This window comes from Lynx canadensis, chromosome C1, assembly GCF_007474595.2.
Source record: "Lynx canadensis isolate LIC74 chromosome C1, mLynCan4.pri.v2, whole genome shotgun sequence".
Lineage (NCBI taxonomy): Eukaryota > Metazoa > Chordata > Mammalia > Carnivora > Felidae > Lynx > Lynx canadensis.
Genome location: NC_044310.1, coordinates 56266650 through 56291124, shown reverse-complemented (window position 1 = coordinate 56291124; position 24475 = coordinate 56266650). Strand labels below are relative to the sequence as shown.

The following is a 24475-nucleotide window of genomic DNA, read 5'->3' as shown; positions in this document are numbered from 1 at the left end:
ATATCATGATTATTCCAATCATGGCACTTAAAAAATTTTATTCAATAGTTTGTTAGTTTCTTGTTTTCCTTGCAGAATTACACCATCTGTGATGATGGGGACAATGCCCATCCCTGTCTGACCCATAGACGATATGTAATAGATGTTTTAAAAAGATGTAAGTGAGTGAATAAATGAGGGTGAAGATGAGGGCACAGAGGTGGTAGAGGGAGGTGAGTGCCAGAGAATAGTGCCAGTTTCCAGTGGGGTGACCCGGATCAGCTCAGGCCTGATGCTAGCCACTCCCACACAGCTTCTTTCTTTCCAATCCACTTGTCATTCTCTTTGGGAAGGATTGAGGTCTCTGGAAAACAGCCAAAAAACTGTTATGGGAACGGCAAGCCCAAATAATGCTCAAGCATCAGGAGGACCTAAGTGCTGAAAGCCACTTCTGTTCCCCTTCTCTCAGCTGAGGGGGTGGGAAAGGGTTTGGAAAGCCCTAACTCCTTTTAGAGAGACTTAGAAGGCATATAAAGGCCCCTGGTTGAGGACTTGCTTCCTCATTCTGCACTTCGTGCCAGAACTCTCAATCCTTCACTGAGAGAAAATGTCCATCCAGTAAGTATCTCTGAGAGATGTTTTTAAATGCCTTAGTGGGTCGATAGTAAATGGGCTATTTCAAGGGGTCCTGAAGAGGATTGATGGCCTGTTTATGGGAGGCCTCCAGTCTTGACAGGGAAAATTTCTTCCTATTTATATATTGAAGCATATATCTAGCACTTAGGTCTAAATTACTGTGGGATTTTTGTGACTGGGCCTTGAAAGCAGTTGTGAGCATGAAGGTTGTAATGAGGCAGGTCTAGGTTCCAGCCATTTCCTAGCTATGTGATTTTGGACAAATTACTTAACTTTTTGTAGTCTATGTTTTCCCATATATAGAATGAGCATACAAGTATTTACCCATTGTGGTGTTGTGACATAAGTGAGCTAATAGCATACAAAGTTCTTTTTATGGTGTGCGGCACATAGTAAGTGCTTAATAAAAGATGGCTATCATAATTAGGGAGTCTGATCAGAGTTCCCACTCTAAGTTCTAAAATGGAGCCAAAGTGAGGAGGCAGAAAATAAGCAAGAATATTACCTGAATCTCCTAGTCAGACTATTTTTAAAGGGCACCGTAACTCTTGGAGACTGTTGAAGAAATGAGATGATAGGAAGAGATGATAGTATAATATAGGTGAATAACAGAGAATGAGTTACTAACCCAAAAAGCTGTCATCTCCCTACTCTTGGAGATTCTTTTTTTTTTTTTTTAATTTTTTTTTTCAACGTGTTTATTTATTTTTGGGACAGAGAGAGACAGAGCATGAACGGGGGAGGGTCAGAGAGAGAGGGAGACACAGAATCGGAAACAGGCTCCAGGCTCCGAGCCATCAGCCCAGAGCCTGATGCGGGGCTCGAACTCACGCACCGCAAGATCATGACCTGGCTGAAGTCGGACGCTTAACCGACTGCGCCACCCAGGCGCCCCACTCTTGGAGATTCTTTATGAAGCAAGAGAATCAACAAAGCAGTGCAACAGGGCAGGGTAATTCTGTGGGAAGGACTCTGTCGGGAAGTCGAGATAGCAACAGGATTAGTTGATTTCAGAAATATGGGAAAACTGCAGAAGGCAGAATTAAGTCCACCATGACATTAAACGGGAGGTCATTTCCCTTCACATCAAAGGTGGAGGACTGACCCAGGGGCCCTGCCTTGCAAACCTGGTGACTTTTCCATCCCCCAAATACCATGTGCTCCCAGCAAAGGCTAGACTGGCAGTGGTGCATTGTCATTGATCCAGAGGCTGCCTTCTCTCCTGAAGTTGTGCCTCTGTCTCAGTGGACTTTTTTGAGTATCAACATGGGCTTCTTCCCCATTATTCCACCTTTTCAGAGTTGAACATCCTGCTGGTGGTTACAAGAAACTGTTTGAAACTGTGGAGGAACTGTCCTCACCACTCACAGCTCATGTTACAGGTTGGTCTCACCGGTCTTGAAACCATCTTCTCTTTTTTGTCGAGATCGCTCTTCACTGGCTTTTGTTCATTGGCATCTCTCAGTAGTGTTTCCCACTGTGGGCTACAGACAGGGGAATCTGGAGGTGTGGCCTTTTTGTATCAGAAACCTATTTCCTCTCATTTACCCTTTATTTCCCTAATGTAGAAAAATCCTGCCTGATTGGAATCCCTTGGGGACTGAGACTACACCTTTGTCATCTTTAAACTTGTCAGTGCCTAACTCAGTGTCTGGCACATAGTAAATTTCCTATAACTGTCTGTTCCATCAGTGTCCGGATAAGTGAGGACTGGGTGACAAGCATCTGGAAACATTACAATAAAGGGTGGTAGGTTTCTTGCCTGTTACATTGCTTCTGTCTGGAGTCAGACAGATGTAGGTGCTAATTGCAGCTCCATTATTTTACTGGCTGTGAATCTCACAAGTTACTTAAACTTTCTGAGCCTCAGTTCCCTTACCTATCAAAAACCAAACTTTCCCTCATGGGGATGTTGTGAATATTGAGTAAGACTAATTGAAAGATTCACCTAGTATTCAACACAAAGCAATCAATAAGCAGTTATTATTACTATTGTTAGCATCATTCAAAGACCTCATATGACCCGTACAGCATCCTTGCTTGGATATGGCAAGTCTCTCCCCTACCCCCATTTCCTCTTCTGTAAAATAGAAGAGATGAGCCAAATGCTCTTTCTCAGCCAGATTCTGATGCTAACAATTTAGGCTCTAGCAATGCAATTAATGTTATGCCTTTAGTTAAGTCATGCTCTCTTAAAGTTTTTATCAGAACTATAAATTCTTAGGAAGCAGGCTGCTGAAACTGAACTGTTGGGAATAATCCATTTGTTTAAAAAAAGTTGGTAAGGATTATGCAAACACTGCACTTTTCAATAGATAAAAGGGCACAGACCTTACTGTTTAAACTAAAAGTCTTAGGCCTTTGTTGTGTACCCCTCATTTTGCAGATGAGGACACTGAGCCCTAGAGATGTCACATGGCAAATCCTGAACCAGAATCCAGGTCTCTGACACCCAGCCCTGTGCAATTCCTGCTACAGCAGGTTAACCTTCATCTGGACAGTAGCCCATACCCTCAATGGACCCTAGATTTCAAAAAGCCAGTATTATTGTTCCATTTAAATGCTCTTCTCTATTGAAATATCTTTTTATAGTGTTTTGATCCCTGCTCCTAATCTACCTCTCCTATTCCTCACTCCATCAAAATATATCAAGAAATTTGATTTTTTTCTGAAAAGGCAAATGTATTGATACCTGGGGAAATCTGTTAGGTAGAGAATCCATTTCCTCAAGGGCCTTTTCCTTGTCTCCTTCCAACCCTTTATCCAAACTCAGGCATTGTGACATTTCCTGCCACTTGGTCTCCTAGTGAAAGGAGAGTCAAGTCAGCAGGCATTTTTGTCAGGGCTGCCCAGCATGAGAACTGGGAATGAAAGTCACTGCCAGCTTTACAAAGAGGCTGCCCAATTGAGCTGCTAATATAATCACCACACCTTACCAGGGATGAGCACAGCAAAGGGCAGGAGTAAGAAGCAATGTTCTATGTCTCGCCTTCATCACAGGCAGGATCCCCCTCTGGCTCACTGGCAGTCTCCTTCGATGTGGGCCAGGACTCTTTGAAGTTGGATCTGAACCATTTTACCACCTGTTTGATGGGCAAGCCCTCCTGCACAAGTTTGACTTTAAAGAAGGACATGTCACATATCATAGAAGGTAAAGAATGCTAGGTCCTACTCTTCCTAGGGGTGAGACCTAGCTCAGCTCTTCCTCCTACGTGCTTCTGAACCTCTTGAACCCAAGAGGAGACCTACATATTTGCTTACTCTCAGAATCCACTGGGCCAGTGCATTTGCATAGGTACCTGGGAGGTGTGCCATGATAAAGAACCTAAGAACTAGAGCTTTGGGGTCCAACATGCCTGACTTCAAATTCTGTACCTACCAGACACTATTTATCTAGGTGGGCAACGTTTGGCAAGATGTTAATCTCTAATTCTTGGTTTTGTCATCTCTAAAATGAGAAATAATAGAGTCTACTTCAGGATTCATTACAAGGATTAAATGAAGCACCTGGGAAGCATTCAGTAATAATAAGTTGTTATTATTACAGTTACTGTTACAGTTATTAGACCATTGGTTTTCTTGACTCCTTTTCTTTTTTAATAATCAGAAAGGCCCCTGGGAAGGAGGGAGTGGGGCACAAAGAGGGAAGGACCAGATTATGTCATAATAATACAAGAAAGAGAAGTTTTCTAAAAACAGGGGATTGTTGCTAAAAGGCTTGAAGGCTTAAGCCATCACTCCAGGAAGTACCCATTAACACCACAATAAATAGTCTTATGCTTTAACATTCAGACCTGTTAGACACTTTGTTGATCACCACAGGTATCAGGAATTCTGAAGAGCAAATGGAGGCTTGAAGTAGTCAGGATACCTCAGAAGGTAATAGAAGAGAATTCGATCAGATCAAGCAAAAATTTAGCTAAGAAGTCAGAGAAAGCTTTCATATGCTCACTAAAGACCTTGGTACTTTTTCCTCTTCATAACTTTGTTTCTTCATCTATGACACTTTAAACACTTATTATACAGATTGCAGGAAGTGCAAAATCAGATTTTAATTGATTTTCCATGTGAGAAATCCTAGGCAATGTATGGGATATAGTTCGGGAGTTCTGCCTGTGCAAGATACTGGATTCAAGAATACCCTACTTTGGGGCGCCTGGGTGGCGCAGTCGGTTAAGCGTCCGACTTCAGCCAGGTCACGATCTCGCGGTCCGGGAGTTCGAGCCCCACGTCAGGCTCTGGGCTGATGGCTCAGAGCCTGGAGCCTGTTTCCGATTCTGTGTCTCCCTCTCTCTCTGCCCCTCCCCCGTTCATGCTCTGTCTCTCTCTGTCCGAAAAATAAATAAACGTTGAAAAAAAAAAATTAAAAAAAAAAAAAAAAAAAAGAATACCCTACTTTTAAAACTAGCAAAACAAATTTTACAATTGAAGAAAAAACAAGAGTGACAAAGAGAGACTGAAAAGAATATAATTCAACACACCATGTTCTGTATTTCTCCACTCAGTGTAGTTGATGGGTTATAGGCTACAGGAAGCTGGAGGTCTTATGTGAACTACCCACTGCATAGTGTGATATGGAGAAATGCGTGTTTCCTGGCTTGGGTCGACTTCAGTTCTAACCTAGCTTCATTACAGATGCCAACTGCTTATTTTCCGTGCTTGGACACAGCAAGTCCAAGCCACGAGCCTCAATTTCCTCATCTGTCACTGGGAGGTTCGTAAGGCATAAATTCAAGCTCACAGCATTGTCTCTTTCTTTCTTAGTCACCCTGAGAAAGTGACCTGACAATACTCTTTATTCTTGATGTAGTGGATTTAGGATTCCACATTCTCTCTGACCATTCTCAGCTCCATATGGACATACTGACTGGCCCTGCCTATGACCCTTTGCCATGTCTCTGTGTCCTTCAGGTTCATCCGCACTGATGCTTACGTTCGGGCAATGACTGAGAAAAGGATCGTCATAACGGAATTTGGCACTTGTGCTTTCCCAGATCCCTGCAAGAATATATTTTCCAGGTTACTGAAACTCAATGGCATATTATTAAAGACATTTTACATTAGCCCTTCTGTCTCATGGCTTGGAAGTTACTGGACTGAAAACTCCATTTGTTTCTGCAGGTTTTTTTCTTACTTTCGAGGAGTGGAGGTCACTGACAATGCCCTTGTTAACATCTACCCAGTAGGGGAAGATTACTATGCCTGCACAGAGACCAACTTCATTACAAAGATTAATCCTGAGACCTTGGAGACAATTAAACAGGTAGGACACAATGCTCAGGCAACATTGCTCAAGACTTTAGAATTTGCACCCTACCATTAATTGTGCAGTTTGGGGGAAAGAACACGAGAGCCAGATAGATTAAGTTTCACCTCCTTGCTTTGTCATCAACTACTACCTAATGTGAGAGGGCAAACTTTGTTCCTTCATCTATGAAATTTTAAACACTTATAATACGGGTTGAAGGAAAATCTTTAAAAATGCTTAACATATTCATTCATTCATTTGTGACACAAATATTTATTCAGTCCCTTCCATGTATCAAAACTTACACTAGATGCAAAGGACACATCAGTAGGTAAGACAACATGGGTAAGACAAAAATCTGGAATAAGTTATTGAGTTAATGGGAAGCTATTGAAAGTTTTTGCTCAGAGAAATGGTATAAGCAGAGCTGTGCTTTAGGATGTTTAATCTGGAAGGTGTGTGGGAAGAAAGAAGAGATAAGAGATGGTTAGGAGACCAGTTAGGGGAATTTAAGACCAAAACTAGAAATTCAGTGTAGTGTAAATAGAAAGGAATAATAGTCCCAACACTAAGTCTCTATATCAATAACTGATTTATCATTCTCAGCAGACTATTTACTAAGGCTTAACATATACTCTCAATAGCTCATTCTTGTTTTTAATGTATGTTTGTAATCATATAAGAGTATGTGTTAGATCATTTAGAGAAGAACTTAAGCTGAGTTCTTTTGTTTTTTTAAGTTTATTTATTTTAAGAGAAAAAGCATGTGAGAGTCAACAGGGGAGGGGCAGAGAGAGAGGGAGAAAGAGAATCCCAAGCAAGCTCCCTGCTGTCAGCGCAGAGCCCATCATGTGTGACAGGGCTCGATCTCACAAACCATGAGATCATGATCTGGGCCAAAATCAAGAGCCAGCCGCTTAACCGACTAAACCACCCAGGCACCATGGAGCTGAGGTCTAAACCATTCATTTAACTCTGATAAGTAAACCTGTACTCAAATTGCTATGGGAATATAATTGCAAATATAATGTTCATGTATGGCTTCAAAACAGCCTTTATTAGGGGTCAGGTTCCATTGTCAACAGCACTGTACCTTGACTTCATATAAAAATATAGTTTTGGGGCGCCTGGGTGGCGCAGTCGGTTAAGCGTCCGACTTCAGCCAGGTCACGATCTCGCGGTCTGTGAGTTCGAGCCCCGCGTCAGGCTCTGGGCTGATGGCTCAGAGCCTGGAGCCTGTTTCCGATTCTGTGTCTCCCTCTCTCTCTGCCCCTCCCCTGTTCATGCTCTGTCTCTCTCTGTCCCAAAAATAAATAAACGTTGAAAAAAAAATTTAAAAAAAAATATAGTTTTAAAAATCTGAAACTTTTTTATTACTATTACTAAAATAGCTTCCTAACCAGTGCCTTTGCCTCTAGCCTGATTCTCTTAAATACAACTTCCTTAATTCAGTAGAAGCAATGTTTCTAAAATTCAGGCATAAATGTGTTACGGTATCGGAGGCATCCACAGTTTCTAAAATAAAGTCCAAACAGGGCTTTGCGGCCGCCTGATTCTTCTTTCTCCTCCTGCATGCATGCCTTTGACAGCAGCCATGTTCGATGACTAGTAATCCCCAAACAGCACGTGCTATTTCACAACTCAATGCCTATACATCAGTGTTCCCACTCCCTAGAGCACACTGTCATCCTTCTCCACCTGATTAACTTTTACTTGTCTTTCAAGCATTAGTTGGAGTCATTGTCCTTGAGAAGCCCTGCCTAATCTCCCAGTCTGGGTTAGATGACCCTTCTCTACAGATACCATTTTGCATTTACCAGCAATGTACTATATTTTATACACAGCGCTATCAAATAGAACTTCCTGTAATGATGGCAGTATTCTATACATCATTGTCCAAGTGCTATTGAGCACTTGAAATGTGACTACTATGACTGAAGAACTGAATTTAAAGTTTTATCTAATCATAATTAATCCACATTTTAATTACTACATGTGGCTACCATATTGGACAGCACAAGTCTAGACTACAGTTGTTGAAAGCAAAGACCATCTCTGTTTTCCTAGACCCTGGCACAGTAATATTAGCTCAATGAGTACTTGATAAATGAATGAATGTCTTGCCTATTATTTAAATAAGAATGCTAAAAACTCCCTTTAAAACACATTCTCCTAATCAAATAGAAAGAATTGTGGTTAAATAAATATATACCTCATCAATTATTCATTCGATAAATCTGTGTTGAGCCAGTCCCACGTAGAAATTCTAGTGCTGATTTTGCCAGCATGTGGCTCTGTATCCTTGAAAAAGTCACTTGACCTGTCTGGGACCTCAGTTGTTCTTTCTATAAACAGAGAGGTTTATGCTAGATTTGTGATTCTGAATTTCTTATGAGACTCCAAATTGAATTAAAGCGCTAAATCTTCTCTCCAAAAACATTTGCATTTAATTTAATTCCAGGAGATTCATGGTTCTCCTGAAGTCTATTTAGGTTAAGACTCTATACTAAATAGAATCTTGGGGTTTCTTTCAGTTCCAAATTTATACTCTCCGCAAGACAACAGGTTTGGTATTTAGATTATACTATACAAATTTGCCATTTTTGTAAAATAAAATTACTGCACATAAGCAGTTTCACACAATTTACCTAATAAAATAAGGGGGATATAAAGAAACCCCAAGATTCAAATTACCACTTTGAAGACAACCTGCATGTGCAAAAGGAAAGTGGCTAACTAGAGTAGCATCTGGTATACACTGAAGAGCACAACCAGGGACATCTCCAAGATTTCAGAGGTGTTGGGGAGTCAGCATGGGGGTCAGAGGAGAGCTCTGCACTGAAAACGGGCATTCGGGCAGACCTGAAAGAGGGTAGAACCCAGAAAGATGCAAAGAAAGAGAAAATGCACTTAGGGTGAGGCTGCAAGTGGTAGCAGTGAGGTCAGACCTAGAGACCAAAGGGGTAATACAATCTTTCTCTTTACATGGATGACCTCTGCTCTCTTTCCATAGGTTGATCTTTGCAACTATGTCTCTGTCAATGGAGCCACTGCTCACCCCCATATTGAAAGTGATGGAACTGTGTACAACATTGGTAATTGCTTTGGGAAAAATTTTTCAATTGCCTACAATATTGTAAAGATCCCTCCACTACAAGCAGGTCAGTTTACCAATTTGACTCTTCCTAAAATAAGTATCTATATTATGAGAAAGCTACCAGAAATACAGAATACCAGATCAGAATACCAGGATAGCACTATATATGGTGAAATTATTCTCAGATTGCCCTTGCCCCTATCCTACCAGGGACCGATGGTTAAGGGCACCATAGCAGAAAATGACAACTTGAAACTATAGAAAGCGAGTGGCCAAGTTGTTTTCTACAATGTTTCAAAAATATTGTGCATATGTGTATTTGATCATATAAGAGTTAGATTAAAGTTCAGGAAATGTTTATTGAGCACTTATTCATGTGCCAGGCAAGATTAAATTTTTAAACCAACCTATATGTATGAATAATTGCATGTACACATATATGAAAGTGTACTAAGTATTTTGTGTGTGTTTAATTCCCCAAACTCCAAACAAATCTATTAACTCATGTTAATATTATAGAGAAAGAATATTAAAACAGAAAGAGAGTACTCTTTAGAATTCTCCATTCATCCTCCATTCATTGCCAGAAATTTGATAACATCTTGGTGACAGAACTATTTGAATAAAAATGGATTTTTGTTTAGTATTGGGTAGCATGGTTCTGAAGATATAGTTCCTGAATCAGCAGCATTATTTGGGAAGCTGCTAGAAATCCAGATCCCCACCCGTGGTTGACTAAATGAGGAATTCTGGGTGTGGGCCCGCAGTGAGGATTTTTAAGAAGCTCTTTATGTCATCCTGAAGCACACTAAGGTTTGAAGACCACTGACCTAGCAGTAAACAAACTTTTATGTGCTTAAGAATTACTGTACAGAGCTAATGACACAAACCCACATATACTGTACTTTGTAGGAAACTTAAGAGATTATAAAAGGCATTTTGACCATACAAAAGTTTGCCTTTACTCCCTGACTTAGCACCTACCACCTCCAGTTGTACTATGTGACTCCCCTGTACTCTGCCTGCACATCACTATTTGAGAGCACTTTTCCAAATCTGCTGCTATTTGGATTTTCCTGGGTGACTGCAGCTTCTCATGAAATTTCCCTAAGAAACACCAATGACTGAGAAAATGAAAATAAGCTCTAAAACAAAACAAAACAAAACAATCAAGATCTGGAAATGTATTTCTTTACTTGCATGAGCTGTTCTAAATGCTTTGTATTAAAAGAGAAAAGAGAGGCTTTTTCCAAAGCCTTTTAAAACCGCTTTATTTCAGACAAGGAAGATCCAATAAGCAAGTCAGAGGTCGTTGTACAATTCCCCTGCAGTGACCGATTCAAGCCATCTTACGTCCATAGGTAACTTGAAGGCCTGCTATGAATCTTCAGGAAAACCAAGTTTAAAGATCTGTTTTGCCTACCTTTGATACCAATCCTGATCATGACATTTTCTTGCAGAAACCTAAATTTAAATGTAATTAATTTCACGTAGGCACTGTTGATTCATATAACTGAGCATACCTCATGTGCACGTATTTCTTTGTGGTTTGAAAATCAGTCCTTCCCATTCACAAGTTTATTTGTGTTTCTAAACAGTTTTGGTTTGACTCCCAACTATATTGTTTTTGTGGAGACGCCAGTCAAAATTAACCTGTTCAAGTTCCTTTCTTCATGGAGTCTTTGGGGAGCCAACTACATGGATTGTTTTGAGTCCAATGAAACCATGGGGGTGAGACTTACATTTACTTACCAGATTCATGCTTCTGAAGAAGGTGTTTCATAATGTATGCTGTTTTCCTTTTTAAATCCATCAAAATATTTTCCTCACTTTTCAAGGTTTGGCTTCATATTGCTGACAAGAAGAGAAGAAAGTATCTCAATAATAAATACAGGACCTCTTCTTTTAATCTTTTCCATCACATCAATACTTACGAAGACAGTGAGTTTCTGATTGTGGATCTCTGTTGCTGGAAAGGGTAAGAAAGGACATTGGATAATATTATGTCTCCAGTCACTCCTAGAAATTAGGGACATTTTTCAGCGATGCTCGCAATATTTAATCTGAATTACATCTAGAAAAATAAAGTATGCTTAAGTCGCAGAATATAATTGAGAAAGCAGTAGGAAGGCTAGGTAATCAGAAGCACTCACAAACTGAATATTAAAACCATGGTTAATGACTGAAAACCGATCAGGTCTATGAACCTGACCTGAAACTAAAAAGTGCTATGACCTGATAAGTAAATTTAAACTTAACTTCACTGCAACTTGACAAGATCCCTTGGCAAGGGGGGGGGGGGGGGTCTTGAACTCCACCCACTCTGGATTTGAAAGAAAAAGGCATGCTTTCTTCAGAATACCGAGTCACCAAAAAGACAGTAGCCTCTAAAGACACAGATGGAATGATGATGGAGAAGCAGAACAGAAAGTATCATATAAGTCTGCTGTTATTTAAACATATCCATGAGGCAGGTTTGTTTGTTTGCTTGCTTGCTTTTCATGCAGCATGAGCATGGGCAGCAGCTTATGGCTCTAATATACCTGGGTCATTAGCAGGTTCTGAGTTGGAGAATGAAGGACAGGCAGGCACTTGTTCTTTTAAAAGGCATGAATTGTCTCTCCGAAATCATTTGCAATTGTCTGCGCTCATGTCTGACTTCTTACTTTTGCAGATTTGAATTTGTGTATAATTACCTATATTTAGCCAATTTACGTGAGAACTGGGAAGAAGTGAAAAAAAATGCCAGAAAGGCTCCCCAGCCTGAAGTCAGGAGATACGTACTTCCTCTGAATATTGACAAGGTAACCACCCTCTACACAGATTTCAGATATAACCAGAATGTTTCATCTCTCTCAGGATTTGTTCTCCTGCCTTATGTTTATACATAAAATCTTGAAATTTTAGAGCTGGAAGGAACTTTAAAAATATACTAATTCAACTCCCCTCATTTAACAAATGAGGAAACTGAAGCTCCAAAGAGTGTCATGACTTAGCAAAAGCCAATGGCAGCAGAACCAAAATGAAAACCAGGTTTTGATTCTAAATCTGCTGTTCTTTCATTTGCAAAATCCTTTAAAAATATTTTTTCTCAGTGAATAGTGCAGACCACTGATGCCTAGGATCCTTTGTCAATAGTATAAATAATTTAATTAAAATAATTTGAAATTCTAAAGAAATGAAGCTTAAAAAAGTACCCCTGTAGGGAAATCGGCCCATTATTTTGGTTTTCTGCAAACCATCTGAAGATACCACCACAGGATAAACACCATTAATAGCCTTTGGCAGTCATCTTTTCATCTCTGCTTTTTCTTCCTTGTATTCAGTGGCTCTCTTTTTAGAATATTAGATTAACATCAAGAAATTTTAGTGTGATAGAATACCAGTCAAAATCAAGAAAAATATAATTTTCACAATAGATACATGGACACACACTGGGTAAGACAGCTATATGGAATGTAAAACACTGTACTCAAAGCTTAGATCAGATGTACTGGGAAATAAACCCAGTTTAGAACTAGACACTATTGCTCTTAAGCAAGCTTGTAAGCTCTATGAAGAATGAGAAAAGAAGAGAAGGTTGAGGTGGAGTAAATGAGCTTCTACAAAGGCAGGGAGGGATTAAAAAAGCAAAACTTGATACAGAAGTATAAAGAAGTTGGTGGAGCTGATACATTAGGAGCATAGAGGAGATGGGCATGGGGCAGAGAGACTGGAAAGACAGATTGGAATGATTTTATATGGGACTTTAAGCACTTCTAACTTGGCCCTTAGGAAGCATATCTCTGGTATATGTAGTTTAGTGCCCATAAAATACCAAATGAATGAGTCCATTGATTTTAGTGAACTCTTATTTGACTAGTAATGGTAGAATCACAATCATCTTTAAATTAAGGAAATAAAATAAGATCATTTAACTTAAATATTCCTTACCTCAGTGTCTTCACATTCAAAAAGAGGAAAAAGGAAAGATTTTCCTAAATGTGTAGCCATCACTGTCTGAAGAAAGACCACCCAATTGTAAAATAGGGAACTTCAGTGATGATGAAAAATGGCTAATGTCACCCGAGACCCTACCTTCACTTTCTTCCAATAGTTATTAATTACCCACTGTAACACAGCATTGTACTAAATTATTTCAGTGCGTACATCAATAGGATATGCTCTTGCTCTCCTGGAACTCATCACCTAGTGTGGTAGGGAGGAGGAAGGTGATTCAGTAACGATAACACATGTCAGCATGAGACAAGTAGTGTGAGGGAGGCATAAATTGCTTTGGCTATTCAGAGGATGGAGCAGTCACACTTGTTTGGAGAGATTCATGGAACACAGTCATTTGCAATATTCTGGCAGAAGAGATGAAATTGAAGCAGATCAACTTAAGGCAGAAATAATAGTTTGAGGAAAGACAGAGAAGTGGGGAGGGACAGAAAAGCAGCAGGAACTGACTTAATCCAACTAGTTGGAACATAAGCATAAGTAGTGGAATACATTGTTGTGGGGGGGGGAGGCGATAAAAAAGCTTAAAATGCAGCCTGGGGCGCCTGGGTGGCTCAGTTGGTTAAGCATCTGACTCTTGATTTTGGCTCAAGTCATGATCTCATGGTTTGCGGGATGCAGCCCCGTTTTGGGCTCTTCTCTGTGAGTGCAGAGCCTGCTTAGGATTCTTTTCTTCCTCTCTCTGTCCCTTCCCCACTCACACTCAGTCTCTCTCTCAAAATAAATAAACTTTTAAAAAAAGCAAGCTGGTAATCTCTGAAAGCATTTTTTTTTTAAGTTCACTTACTTATTTGAGAGACAGCACAAGCAGGAGAGGGGCAGAGGGAGAGAGGGAGAAAGAGAATCCTAAGCTGATAGCACAGAACCCCATGTGAAGCTTGATCTCAGGAACTGTGAGATCGTGACCTTAGCTAAAACCAAGAGTCAGAGGATCCACAGACCAAGCCACGCAGGTGCCCTCTTTTGAAAGCTTTAAGGCCAGGATAAGAGGTGGTACTTTATTCGGCAGGTGATGGGAGACAGTGAAGGTTTCTGAGCAGAAGGAAACCATATTCAGAGCTAGGGGACTGGGTACTAAGTGTGCTGATTTGCATGGTTCTCTCTACTACTAAATGTCCGCCTTCCCTGAACAAGTCACTCAATCACTGTAAGTTCAGTTGCCTGCTCTGAAACCTAACTAAAGTGGACTAAATAATAACGAGGGTCATTTGCAGCTTTAATAACTTGATTTTCTAAAATAAATTTCTGAATAAGTGCTACTGGAAGTGTAAAAAGGACAGAGATGGGGACCTGGGATAGAAGACAATTAAAATTACTCAGGCGAGAGAAAAATGTAGTACCAGGAACAGGCAAACACAGACAAATATAAGAGCTCCTACAGGTGGAATTACAAGGGTCTTGCATTTGATTGGACGGAGGAATGAATTAAATCTTTGATATGCAAAATATCATAGAGATCCTGTAAGCCTACGTGTCTAGAATAGTGATACCTTTGGAAACAGGGAGTTAACAGGCAGAGCAGGTGTGGGGACAAATATGAATTGCAAAACTATGAGAAAGATAGAGGATAACGAGTAAGGAGGTTGATTTCAAGTCAAACAGAGCCAGGCTTGAGTTTCAGCTCTGCCACTTACTAGCTGGGTGATTTAACCTTAAATTTCCTTCTCTTGGTCTGTAAAGGGAAACATTTAACCTTGTTAAATTTCCTTTTCTTTATTTATAGCCATCTTACTGGGTTGTTGTGGTTGATAAATGAGTTGATATATGTCTGTTATTAAATAGAGCCCTTGACACAAAGTAAATGCTAAATAAATATTCGTCATCATCATCATCATCATCATCATCAACAACAACAAAATCAGTATCAAAACATCTTCATGAAATATGCTTCATGGGCTTTCATACATCAATGCAGGGCCTTGGGAGATCAATTAGAATTGATAGTTACTGATATTGAAATGATGATCAACTATATGAGAACACATAGATGAGACTGCTAACAGGAAAAAATAAATCTCATTTCAAAATACATTTTTTAAAAGAAACTTACCCATTTGTTTATTTTAAAAATGAATTTGATAGCCCAGAAAATGCTGAGAGAAGAAAAGATGGCCAGGCATGGAAGTTTGGGAAAGTGTCATGTACAGAAGTTGGTATAAAAAGAGGAGACAGAAAGGGAGAGAAAAAGTCTTTAAAGAGCCCTAGCTAGAGCTAAGAGAGGGCAATGCCACATTGGATAGGGCAAGAGGGTTTCATCAATGCCCACTCCTATGGGTGAGTTAAAAGGATGAAGACTAAAAACCACACACTAGATTTGGTGATCTCCAAAGGGAGGAGGGTGAGAGAGGCAGCAATCAGGATTCAAGGCACTGAAGATGAGCAAGTGGTAGGATGTGGGAGCACTTACTGTAGTCCACACTGAAAAGTTTGGCAGTGAAGGGAAATATCGGTCATAAATTAGGAGAAGGAGAGATAAGAAAGAGATTGAGGGAAGGGCTAAGGAGAGGAAAGAGTACAAGATGAGTGAAATTTCCAGTCTACTGATTAAGCTAATGGTAGTATCTTTAAAATACATCTTTATTTTTTTGAATAGGCAGTGCTTTCAAATGGTCAAAAATCAAAATGATATGAAAAAGTACACACTGGGAAATCTCACTCCAACTTCTGTCTACATCCAGTCCATACCACCTCCATTCACTTTCTATGTGTAACTTTTCATGTCTTTCCTTTTCTTTGGTTTGTTTGTGCAAATATAAGAATACACACACACACACACACACACACACACACACACACATACATGTAACTATTATTTCCCACTCTCATACACAAAAACTTTCTATATCCACTGTTCAGTGCCCTACTTTTTTCATTTAACAATATATGAGAAGACCTTGCTGTTTTCAACTGCACAGTATCCTGTTTGTGAACACACCCAAGTCCCACACTGCTGAGCAACAGAATTGTTTCCAATCTTTGGCTGTTACAGATGTTATGAGGAATAACTTTGTATATGTGTTCTTTCATACATGCATAGATATATGAAGAGGATAGATCCTCAGAAGTGAGATTTCAGGGTTAAAGGATAATTGCATCTATTAAAAAAAAGTGGGGGGTGGATGAAAAGGAGGAGCTAGTTTGTTGGGGAAAGCAAAAGTAATGTTACAGATTTCTTACATAAAAAACTTTATTTACCAATAGAAAAAATAAGATAGAATGAAGTAAGATAATCAATTTAAACTTACAAGTTCATAAATAAGTCTGACATAAGCATTTGATCTCTTCTACCCAAAAACCACCAAGTGACTTAACACTCCATTTCACAAAATCTCATAAAACTCTCTCCATTTCTCTATTTGCTCTTTATCTCCCACCCCTTCCTCTACTATTTCCTCTTAATGCACCGCTTAATACACCACCAGAAAAATCCCCTCCATCCTCCTCTTAGAATGTTCCTCTTTCTCCTTCTCCTTCTCCTTCTCCTTCTCCTTCTCCTTCTCCTTCTCCTTCTCCTTCTTCTAATCAAAAACTGGCTTTCTTCCGAGGATACTGATCTCTCCAGCAGCAACCTCCAGTCTTCTACAGCCCTTATATCACTTGGCCTGGGGTTAGGGTAGGGGTTCTCTTTGTCCCACTTTTCTGCATCCAGATTCACTGTTCCTTCCATCCACTCTTTAAATATTCCAATTTTAAATCTCACTTCAACGAATTATATAGTCAAGTGGCATATACACCTCTCATTCCCTCATTATTGTTGTCATCTACGAACCACCACTCACTCACTTCCCCTCCTGGCTCAATGTCACACTCCCCAGATCTCTCCTGACTCTTGGTCATTTCCATATATACATCATAGGTGATTCTTCCAACAATTTGTCCTCTCAGTTCCTTGACCTCTTGCACTGATCATGTCTTCCACTCTATCTCAGCCACTCACTCCCCATAGTCACACACTTGACCCTGCCATTACCTATGACTGTGCTCCTTCCAAAATCTTAATTTTGTGCATGACATACTCTGACTATCACCTCCCATCTTTCAAGATCACTTGTCCTACTGTGATTCTTTCCAGGAACCTCCAATCCACTGAACCTACCACCTTCTCACTATACCTCACTCCACTGAGAACTTACCTGTACTCATTACTTAACTAAAATTCCACTGTCAACAATTATAATCTTAGATCTTCATTTCTCTTACCTTTATTGCTTTATTGAACTCATTTGTCAAAACCACAATCCTAGTTAAATTCAACTCTCCACCCACTCTACACTTGTACCTCCAAGGCTGAAATTAGGTGCTGAAAACACACAATCATGTTAATTGGTTCATTTTTAAATACATGACCACAAACCTCATTGCTACATTTCTCAACTTCATTTACTCTCCCACTTTGCTAGTTAAGTATTTCACACCCTCCTCTCTTCAAACTTCTAACACCTCCCACCTCCACACTCATACTCAGCTGATGGCTCTGCTTCCTATTTTATTGAAACAAATGAAAGAAATCAAAAAAGAACGTTATACTCCTGCCACCATGTCTCCCCACCCACCAGCATCTGTACTTGTATTGAATTATCTTTCATCCCACCCAGAACTAATCCTTCCCATTTTCCCTTCCTTACCCACTCAAGGACATCACCCAAGCAATTCTCCCCCTTTCCTGTATCATTACTCTCCCTTCTCACTGGATCACTCATATCCACCATTATTTCGGCCTCTTACAAAATCCTTCTCTTGACTCTTCTTGGCCCCATCGGCTATCCTCATTCCTCTCCTTGTATATTACCTCTTAATGCGAGAGGGCACTAGAACTCAGCCCTTCTTTTTGTCTTCTTTTTGTACATTCATTCCTTTTATAAAGACTCATACTTTAAAGCAGCCTATATTCACATTTTCAACTTCCTTTCAACTCAAGCTTCATATATGCTACTACCAACTCCAAGTCTCCATTTAGCTGTCCAATAGACAGCCCAAGTTTAGTAAGACAAAATCTAAATTTCTACTCTTCCTCTACCAAACCATTTACCCCACCTTCAGTAGTCCCCATCTTTGCTGTGACAGCTCCAACCTTTAATTATTTAGGCCAAACACCTTGGAGTCATCCTTGACTCCTCTCTTAATTTCATGCCTCCTCCCCACCCCATAGCCTATCTATCAGGAAAACCTCATGACCCTACCTTCCACTTCTCGCTGACTCCAGTGCTACCTAGTCTGAACTCCAGTTCAGCCTAGTCTGAACTACTGTTTTCTTTTGACTGGACCACTACGTGACAGACTAGTTTCCCCAACTGCATTCTTGCTTCCCCCCTACTCCCAAGGGTAGTCTCGACAGAGCAGCCAGAGTGATTCTTTTAAATATCATAGCATGCCAATCCTCTGCCCAGAATCATTCCACGGCTTCCCATCTCTCACTCAGAGTAAAAGACCAAGTGCTCACAATGACCTATAAAGCTGTACACAAGACAGCTCTACCCTCCTCTCCAGCTCCTTTTCCCCAGGCTCAATTAGTTGCAGCCACACTGGTCTCTTTAATGTTCTTCAGCTATATTTGGCATCCTCCTACCTTAGGCCTTTGCACTGTTTATTCTCTGTTTAAATGTTCTTCCTGCCCTGTTGATTTCTTCACCCCTTGCAAGTTTTGTCCCAAATGTCACCTTTTTGATGAAGCCCACCCTCACCACCGAATAAAATTGTAACTCACCTACCCTTCACACTTTTGATCTTCCTAACTCTGCTGTATAGTTTTCTCCCCGTACTCATGATACACTATACACTTTTAAATTATATTTATTGTTTATGTTCCCCAACTAGAATGCAAGCTTCATGAGGAGAGGGAGTCTATTCTCTGAAATATCCCAAATGTCTAAAACAGAATCTAGCACAAAACATGTACTCAAGTATTTGATATACATATTAGTAAATAAATGTGTTCCTAGAAAGACCTCATGGTATCCTTTCATAAAATAATCTGAAAATCACAGGGTGGGATAAGGGGTTGACAGATCTTAGACAACATCTGGTCCAAGAGTTTTTCTGCATTTTTTTTTGACAACATAACTATATGATTTTTTTCAAGCAAAATCAAAATATATCAAAAAGATACATTGTATCTTTATAGTACAGATAAACACTAAATGAATCCCTAGAGTTTGAAGTCTTTTGTCATTCTACAGGAAAACATTTTTTTTTCCTCAGAGGCCCTCCCTTAGAGCCCTAAATTTTCTTTGAGGACAATTTCATTGGACACATGTGAAGATTAAGGGCCTAGAGGTTACACAACTTTCCCAGGGATACATAGGCAGTGACTCACACAGGCACAGACAGCTTTCCCAGTAGTGCACTTGGTTGGGTTTGCTTGCCTGTAACTGTCTGCACTTCTCCTCCCTACACATTGATTTAAGAAACAAAGAACTCAAGAGACAAAACTCAGGAAGACTACATTTATGACGGCTTGATTTTTTCCTTCCTTCTCACTGAGGTTTCTGTTATCCTCTTTCCTTAGGCTGACACAGGCAAGAATTTAGTCACACTCCCCAACACAACTGCCACTGCAATTCTGTGCAGTGACGAGACTATCTGGCTGGAACCTGAGGTTCTCTTTTCAGGGCCTCGCCAAGGTGAGATGATTTAGCGAGGGAACAAACTGTTCCATTCAGAAATTAACTTGAGTTTCCCTAAGCATGTCCTCTATTTTGTAGCATTTGAGTTTCCTCAAATCAATTACCAGAAGTATGGTGGGAAACCTTACACATACGCGTATGGACTTGGCCTGAATCACTTTGTTCCAGACAGGGTAATTAATCCATCTTACCTAATGCTAGAAAAGTAGTTTGTGTCCTCTACTAGCCAAGTAAAGCACATTGACTGATTAATTGATCGATTTCTCTTTCTTGCAAGCAGCTCTGTAAGCTGAATGTTAAAACTAAAGAAACTTGGGTATGGCAAGAGCCTGATTCATACCCATCAGAACCCATCTTTGTTTCTCACCCAGATGCCTTGGAGGAAGATGATGGTAATGAAAGCAATGGATATGTCTGAACACTTTCTTTTTATTGAAATTCTATATGTTAGTGCATTAGGAGAGAAGCCACAATGTTTACTCCCTAATGTTCAGATGTGATCCTTAATACTACTGAATGGGAAGCACTAAAGAATTTAAACTTATTTGAAAATAAGTTTCATCTATGGCCAATATCACTGATTACTCATGGGAAAACGTTAAAGCACCATCTGTGTCATAATGGAACATCATTGTCTACTCTAGATGGAGGGAAGGTGAAGAGAGAACAGCGTGAATTCTGTTTTTGCCTTTTCTGATTTAGATAAATTTCTGAAAAAGGGTAGACTTCTAAGGGAGAGAAATTGAGTATTTTAACAGATCAAAGAGAATGAGAACGAGGCTTTGTGCCTCTGCTTTGGGTTTGTTCTTTTATAGTAAGCCAGAGCTGCAGCCTGTAACACAGCAACTCAATTACAAAGCATCAATCTTTGTTAACTATTGATTAGCTGAGACAGGAAGGTAGATTATACTCTCTAAGATTAAAATATGGAAAATCACAGATAAATGAATAAAATAAAGAATTATAGAGCCATTTCATGCTGAACAATTTTACAAATAGAGCCAACCCAGACAAAACTGCAAAATGTTTGCTCCCATTTTGTTAGAAGGAAGTAAGCTTCTAGCTAGGTCTTGGAAACTACAGAAATAATACACCTTACTGTTTTCAAAGTCTTTTAATATATATTTTTCATCTGATTGTCACACTTTTTTTTGCAGTAAGTTATGTTAAATCTTATGTTACAGATAAGAGCACAGATCCATTCAATTAATAAGATTTTAATGAACAGCTAACTCTGTCCTAGTAATTGTATTATGCTACTGGGATATAACAAGTATCCCAATGACAATCCCAGAGACAAGACAGATATGGTCACTTCCTTCCTAAAGCTGATACTGTAGGGAACATAAAGAGTTTGAAAGACCTCTTCAGGGTGACCACATTTGTCAGTGCAATACCTTCTATATTATTTCAATGACATTTAATCTATGGTCCTGGGATTTTTTTCCTTCTTTTAATTTAACATTGCCTTCCTTACTTTTGATTAACAGGTGTAGTTCTGAGTGTGGTGGTGAGCCCTGGGGCAGGACAAAAGCCCGCTTATCTTCTGATTCTGAATGCCAAGGACTTGAGTGAAGTTGCCAGGGCTGAAGTGGAGATTAACATCCCTGTTACCTTTCATGGGCTGTTCAAAAAATCCTGAGCACATTCCAGCAAATTATATTTCTATTGACAGAACTAAGAGAAACAGTCAGGTCTGCAATCAAATTCTGTTCAATTTTAGCCTGCTGTATTATATGGTTTTAACTTGCAGATGCACACAATTTTTGCAATATTTTACAGAAAGCACAAAGTTGAGCAAGCAATTCCTTTACAAAAAAAAAAAAAAAGTACGTATTTAGATAATCATGCTTTCTCTGAGACAGACAGACCATAAGTAAAAACTCTATATAGTTAGTAATCAAATAGAAAATGAATGTGGATTTATCAAACTTTTTGGTTCCTATTATAAAAGTGTATTTTAGGTACCCATCTGCTCCAAGTATTTTTTAACATTTAAAAGCCAAAGGTCTCTATACCAGATTTGTATGTGGCTTTGCTAAGTCAAAGCAGTATCAAGCAAAAAGGCTTAGTTCCTAAATATCAGACCAAACTTTTTCACAAACCAGGAACTATCATCTAAGGGTAACCCTAGTAATTGTGTATATATACACACATACATACATACATGTATGTATGTATGTGTGTATATTTAACTGCTCTGAGATTCTCAAGCTTTATGAAAGGCATTTAATATAGGTAATTACTGATTATTTCTGATTTTACAATGAGAAAGCCTATCTCTAATCGACTGAGGGCTCTAACCAAAGAACATCGCAAAGACTAAGTTATTAAAAACTTACATAACATCAAAGCAATTACATATAGCAGTGACTATAACTTTTTGAAATACTCACAAATTGGGGCGCCTGGGTGGCGCAGTCGGTTAAGCGTCCGACTTCAGCCAGGTCACGATCTCGCGGTCCGTGAGTTCGAGCCCCGCGTCGGGCTCTGGGCTGATGGCTCAGAGCCTGGAGCCTGTTTCAGATTCTGTGTCTCCCTCTCTCTCTGCCCCTCCCCCGTTCATGCTCTGTCTCTCTCTGTCCCAAAAATAAATAAACGTTGAAAAAAAAAAAATTTAAAAAAAAAAAAAAAAAGAAATACTCACAAATAGAATTTCTACTTAAAATAAGAGTATAGGATAATGTCAGGGGGTTATATTATGTTGCCTCTTATGTTAATCATATTTAAGCACTGTGCAATAACCTGACCTAAGTGAAAGACAGAGAGAAAAAGAGAAAATATTAAATCATTAACATTCAATATTAATACATTTTAAGTACTTTTATTTTTAAAATTATTCTCCTATGTGCTACATGATGTAAAAAAATGAAGATTGACAAAAAATTATATTGTGTATCTTAATCCTGGTATTTTATGCTAAGAAGTATTACATATCATTGTATTTAAGATAATCAGCATTGTGTTTGACTAAGTAAAAATAGCTTGAAGGAACAGACTGACTAGGGTACTTGATGTATCCATTTGATTTCTTTATTTAGATAAAATGCAAACTCATTTTTTAAAGTTATAAATACTCATTGAAACATACTTCTCAAAGAAATCTAAAATTATAGAAAAGTAGAAATTATAAAGTTAAATTATACAGAGCTCATCTCAGCTCAACTACCATTAAGATTGGGTAAATTCTTTTCCATCTTTTTTCCTCCAGTGGATTTTTAATGTAATCATTGTTTCATTGTGGCTCATTCCTAGCTAGAACTAGAAATTTCACAAAAGAAAAGAAAAATGCCAGAGAATAACATACAATATGTGACTGTAGATAAACATCAGTCTGTTAGTTGTCTCTAGACATAGCATATGAACATAATTCCACAAAGAAGGATATTTATTCATTTCTTTTGAAAATGCAGAAAATAAAGTACTGAGCAATTACAAAGTTTTGTGCTTAATAAAGCCTCCCAATTTGAGAGAGTTCCTAAAGTTGCCCCTTCCTACATTTGCCAATCACTCTGTGCCTTCTTCCCATTCATTTTCCATGAAGCAAGTCTTGCAATTTGGGGTGCCCACCTCCCCTCTTTTTGTAGAAGCCCATTATGAGCACTGTGCTCTGTGAAGAACACCAGTGTTTTTTAAGATAGGAAACAGATTACGCCAAAGTAACATTCTGCCAATACCACTTCACCAAAATAGGAATTCTCTATACAATCATTGCTAATAGTATGCCAAGAAGGCTTAGGAGCTACCTTTCAAGACCCAAAATGGGACATGGGCTTAAGTGTTTTAATTAGAATAAGGGAGATTTAAGTCAGACAAGAGGGAGTAACTTGGAAATTCAGATTGAAAAAATTAAGGTAACTGCTTTCTAAGAATCAGAGCTACATATTTGGGGGATCTAGAGAACCATGTCCCATCTACAAATAAATCTGTTTTAAGGAAAAAAATTCAATTGGATTAAGACAAATAAACCTGTGGATAAGTAGTTATTTTTAAAATAACAAGCTGCTTAGAGTGCTTTTTCTCCCACTTTGATCACTTTATATTTGTCATAGCCAAGTCAATAAAACTTTTGAAAATATCACCAAAGGCTAATTAAAAACTGACAATTGTCTTATGGCAGACAATTTAGACATAGTTCCTGTGCTGTATTGTAAACCAGAAAATACCAATAGACAGCAAAGGCAACCTACTTTGCAAGAATTCTGTGACAATATTATTCCATCATCCCACAGTCTGGCTGAAATGCAGTGCTTTCTTCTGTAAACCTGATAGGAAGAGTATCAATGATTAGGGATTATAGAGAAAATATACCCTTAAAGAATCCCTAAGGAACATCCCGAAGGAACACCAAATCTGGTAAAATTCAGCCTCGATGGGAAAACTATCTCTGAAAGACAGGAAGAAAGGAAACTCATACTCGGACTGCCTTTTACTTTTAGAGAAAAGGGAAAATTATTCCTAATACTACATCCATCATGATACTATCTGCACCATTTTAAAAGTGAGGAAAGGGAGGCCAAGTTACTTTTCTAATGAGAAGCAAAACGTAAATTAAAATCTAAATCTAACAGTTCTCCTTAAAAATTTGGTTGGTTTCTGATACCTTTTGAAATATCCCTTCTAATTGAAACTTTTATTTCAAATACAACAACTATCATACTACTTAGTCTTCAAGTCTGGGTGCAAATAAAATCTTTGATGGGACAGTCGCTCTTACTATTGATTAGTAGGCAAAAATGCTCCTTAAATAATAGTGACCATATATCAAGTTATTATGCCAGGGATTCTACTAACCAGTCTCTATAAAATCCTATGTGTAGATTTGATAATCTTATATTGCAGATAAGGAAAGTGAAGCTCAATAATCTTAAATAACTTGGCCAAGATTCCACA

General features: G+C 38.9%; 1 protein-coding gene across 2 annotated transcripts; it reads left to right on the top strand.

The window, feature by feature from the left end:
• Window positions 1-528: 528 nt before the first annotated feature.
• Window positions 529-21970, top strand: RPE65 (retinoid isomerohydrolase RPE65). 2 transcript variants are annotated; one of them, XM_030326800.1, is made up of 14 exons: window positions 529-597; window positions 1915-1997; window positions 3616-3766; window positions 5527-5634; window positions 5737-5878; window positions 8877-9024; window positions 10240-10321; window positions 10559-10691; window positions 10799-10938; window positions 11635-11764; window positions 19465-19579; window positions 19661-19755; window positions 19863-19974; window positions 21073-21970. In XM_030326800.1, the coding sequence occupies exons 1-14, from the start codon at window positions 587-589 to the stop codon at window positions 21222-21224; spliced, it is 1602 nt and encodes a 533-aa protein (XP_030182660.1). In that variant the 5' UTR covers window positions 529-586; the 3' UTR covers window positions 21225-21970. The 2 variants fall into 2 exon arrangements, with proteins under 2 accessions (XP_030182660.1, XP_030182663.1); XM_030326803.1 differs by lacking the exons at window positions 529-597; window positions 3616-3766 and having other exon boundaries at window positions 1939-1997.
• The last annotated feature ends 2505 nt before the right edge of the window (window positions 21971-24475 follow it).

Excerpts from the sequence above, each read along its gene's own strand:
- RPE65 (XM_030326800.1), top strand. Across the intron at positions 9,025-10,239 it reads GATCCCTCCACTACAAGCAG|ACAAGGAAGATCCAATAAGC; the intron begins GTCAGTTTACCA and ends GCTTTATTTCAG. Across the intron at positions 19,580-19,660 it reads CTTTTCAGGGCCTCGCCAAG|CATTTGAGTTTCCTCAAATC; the intron begins GTGAGATGATTT and ends TCTATTTTGTAG.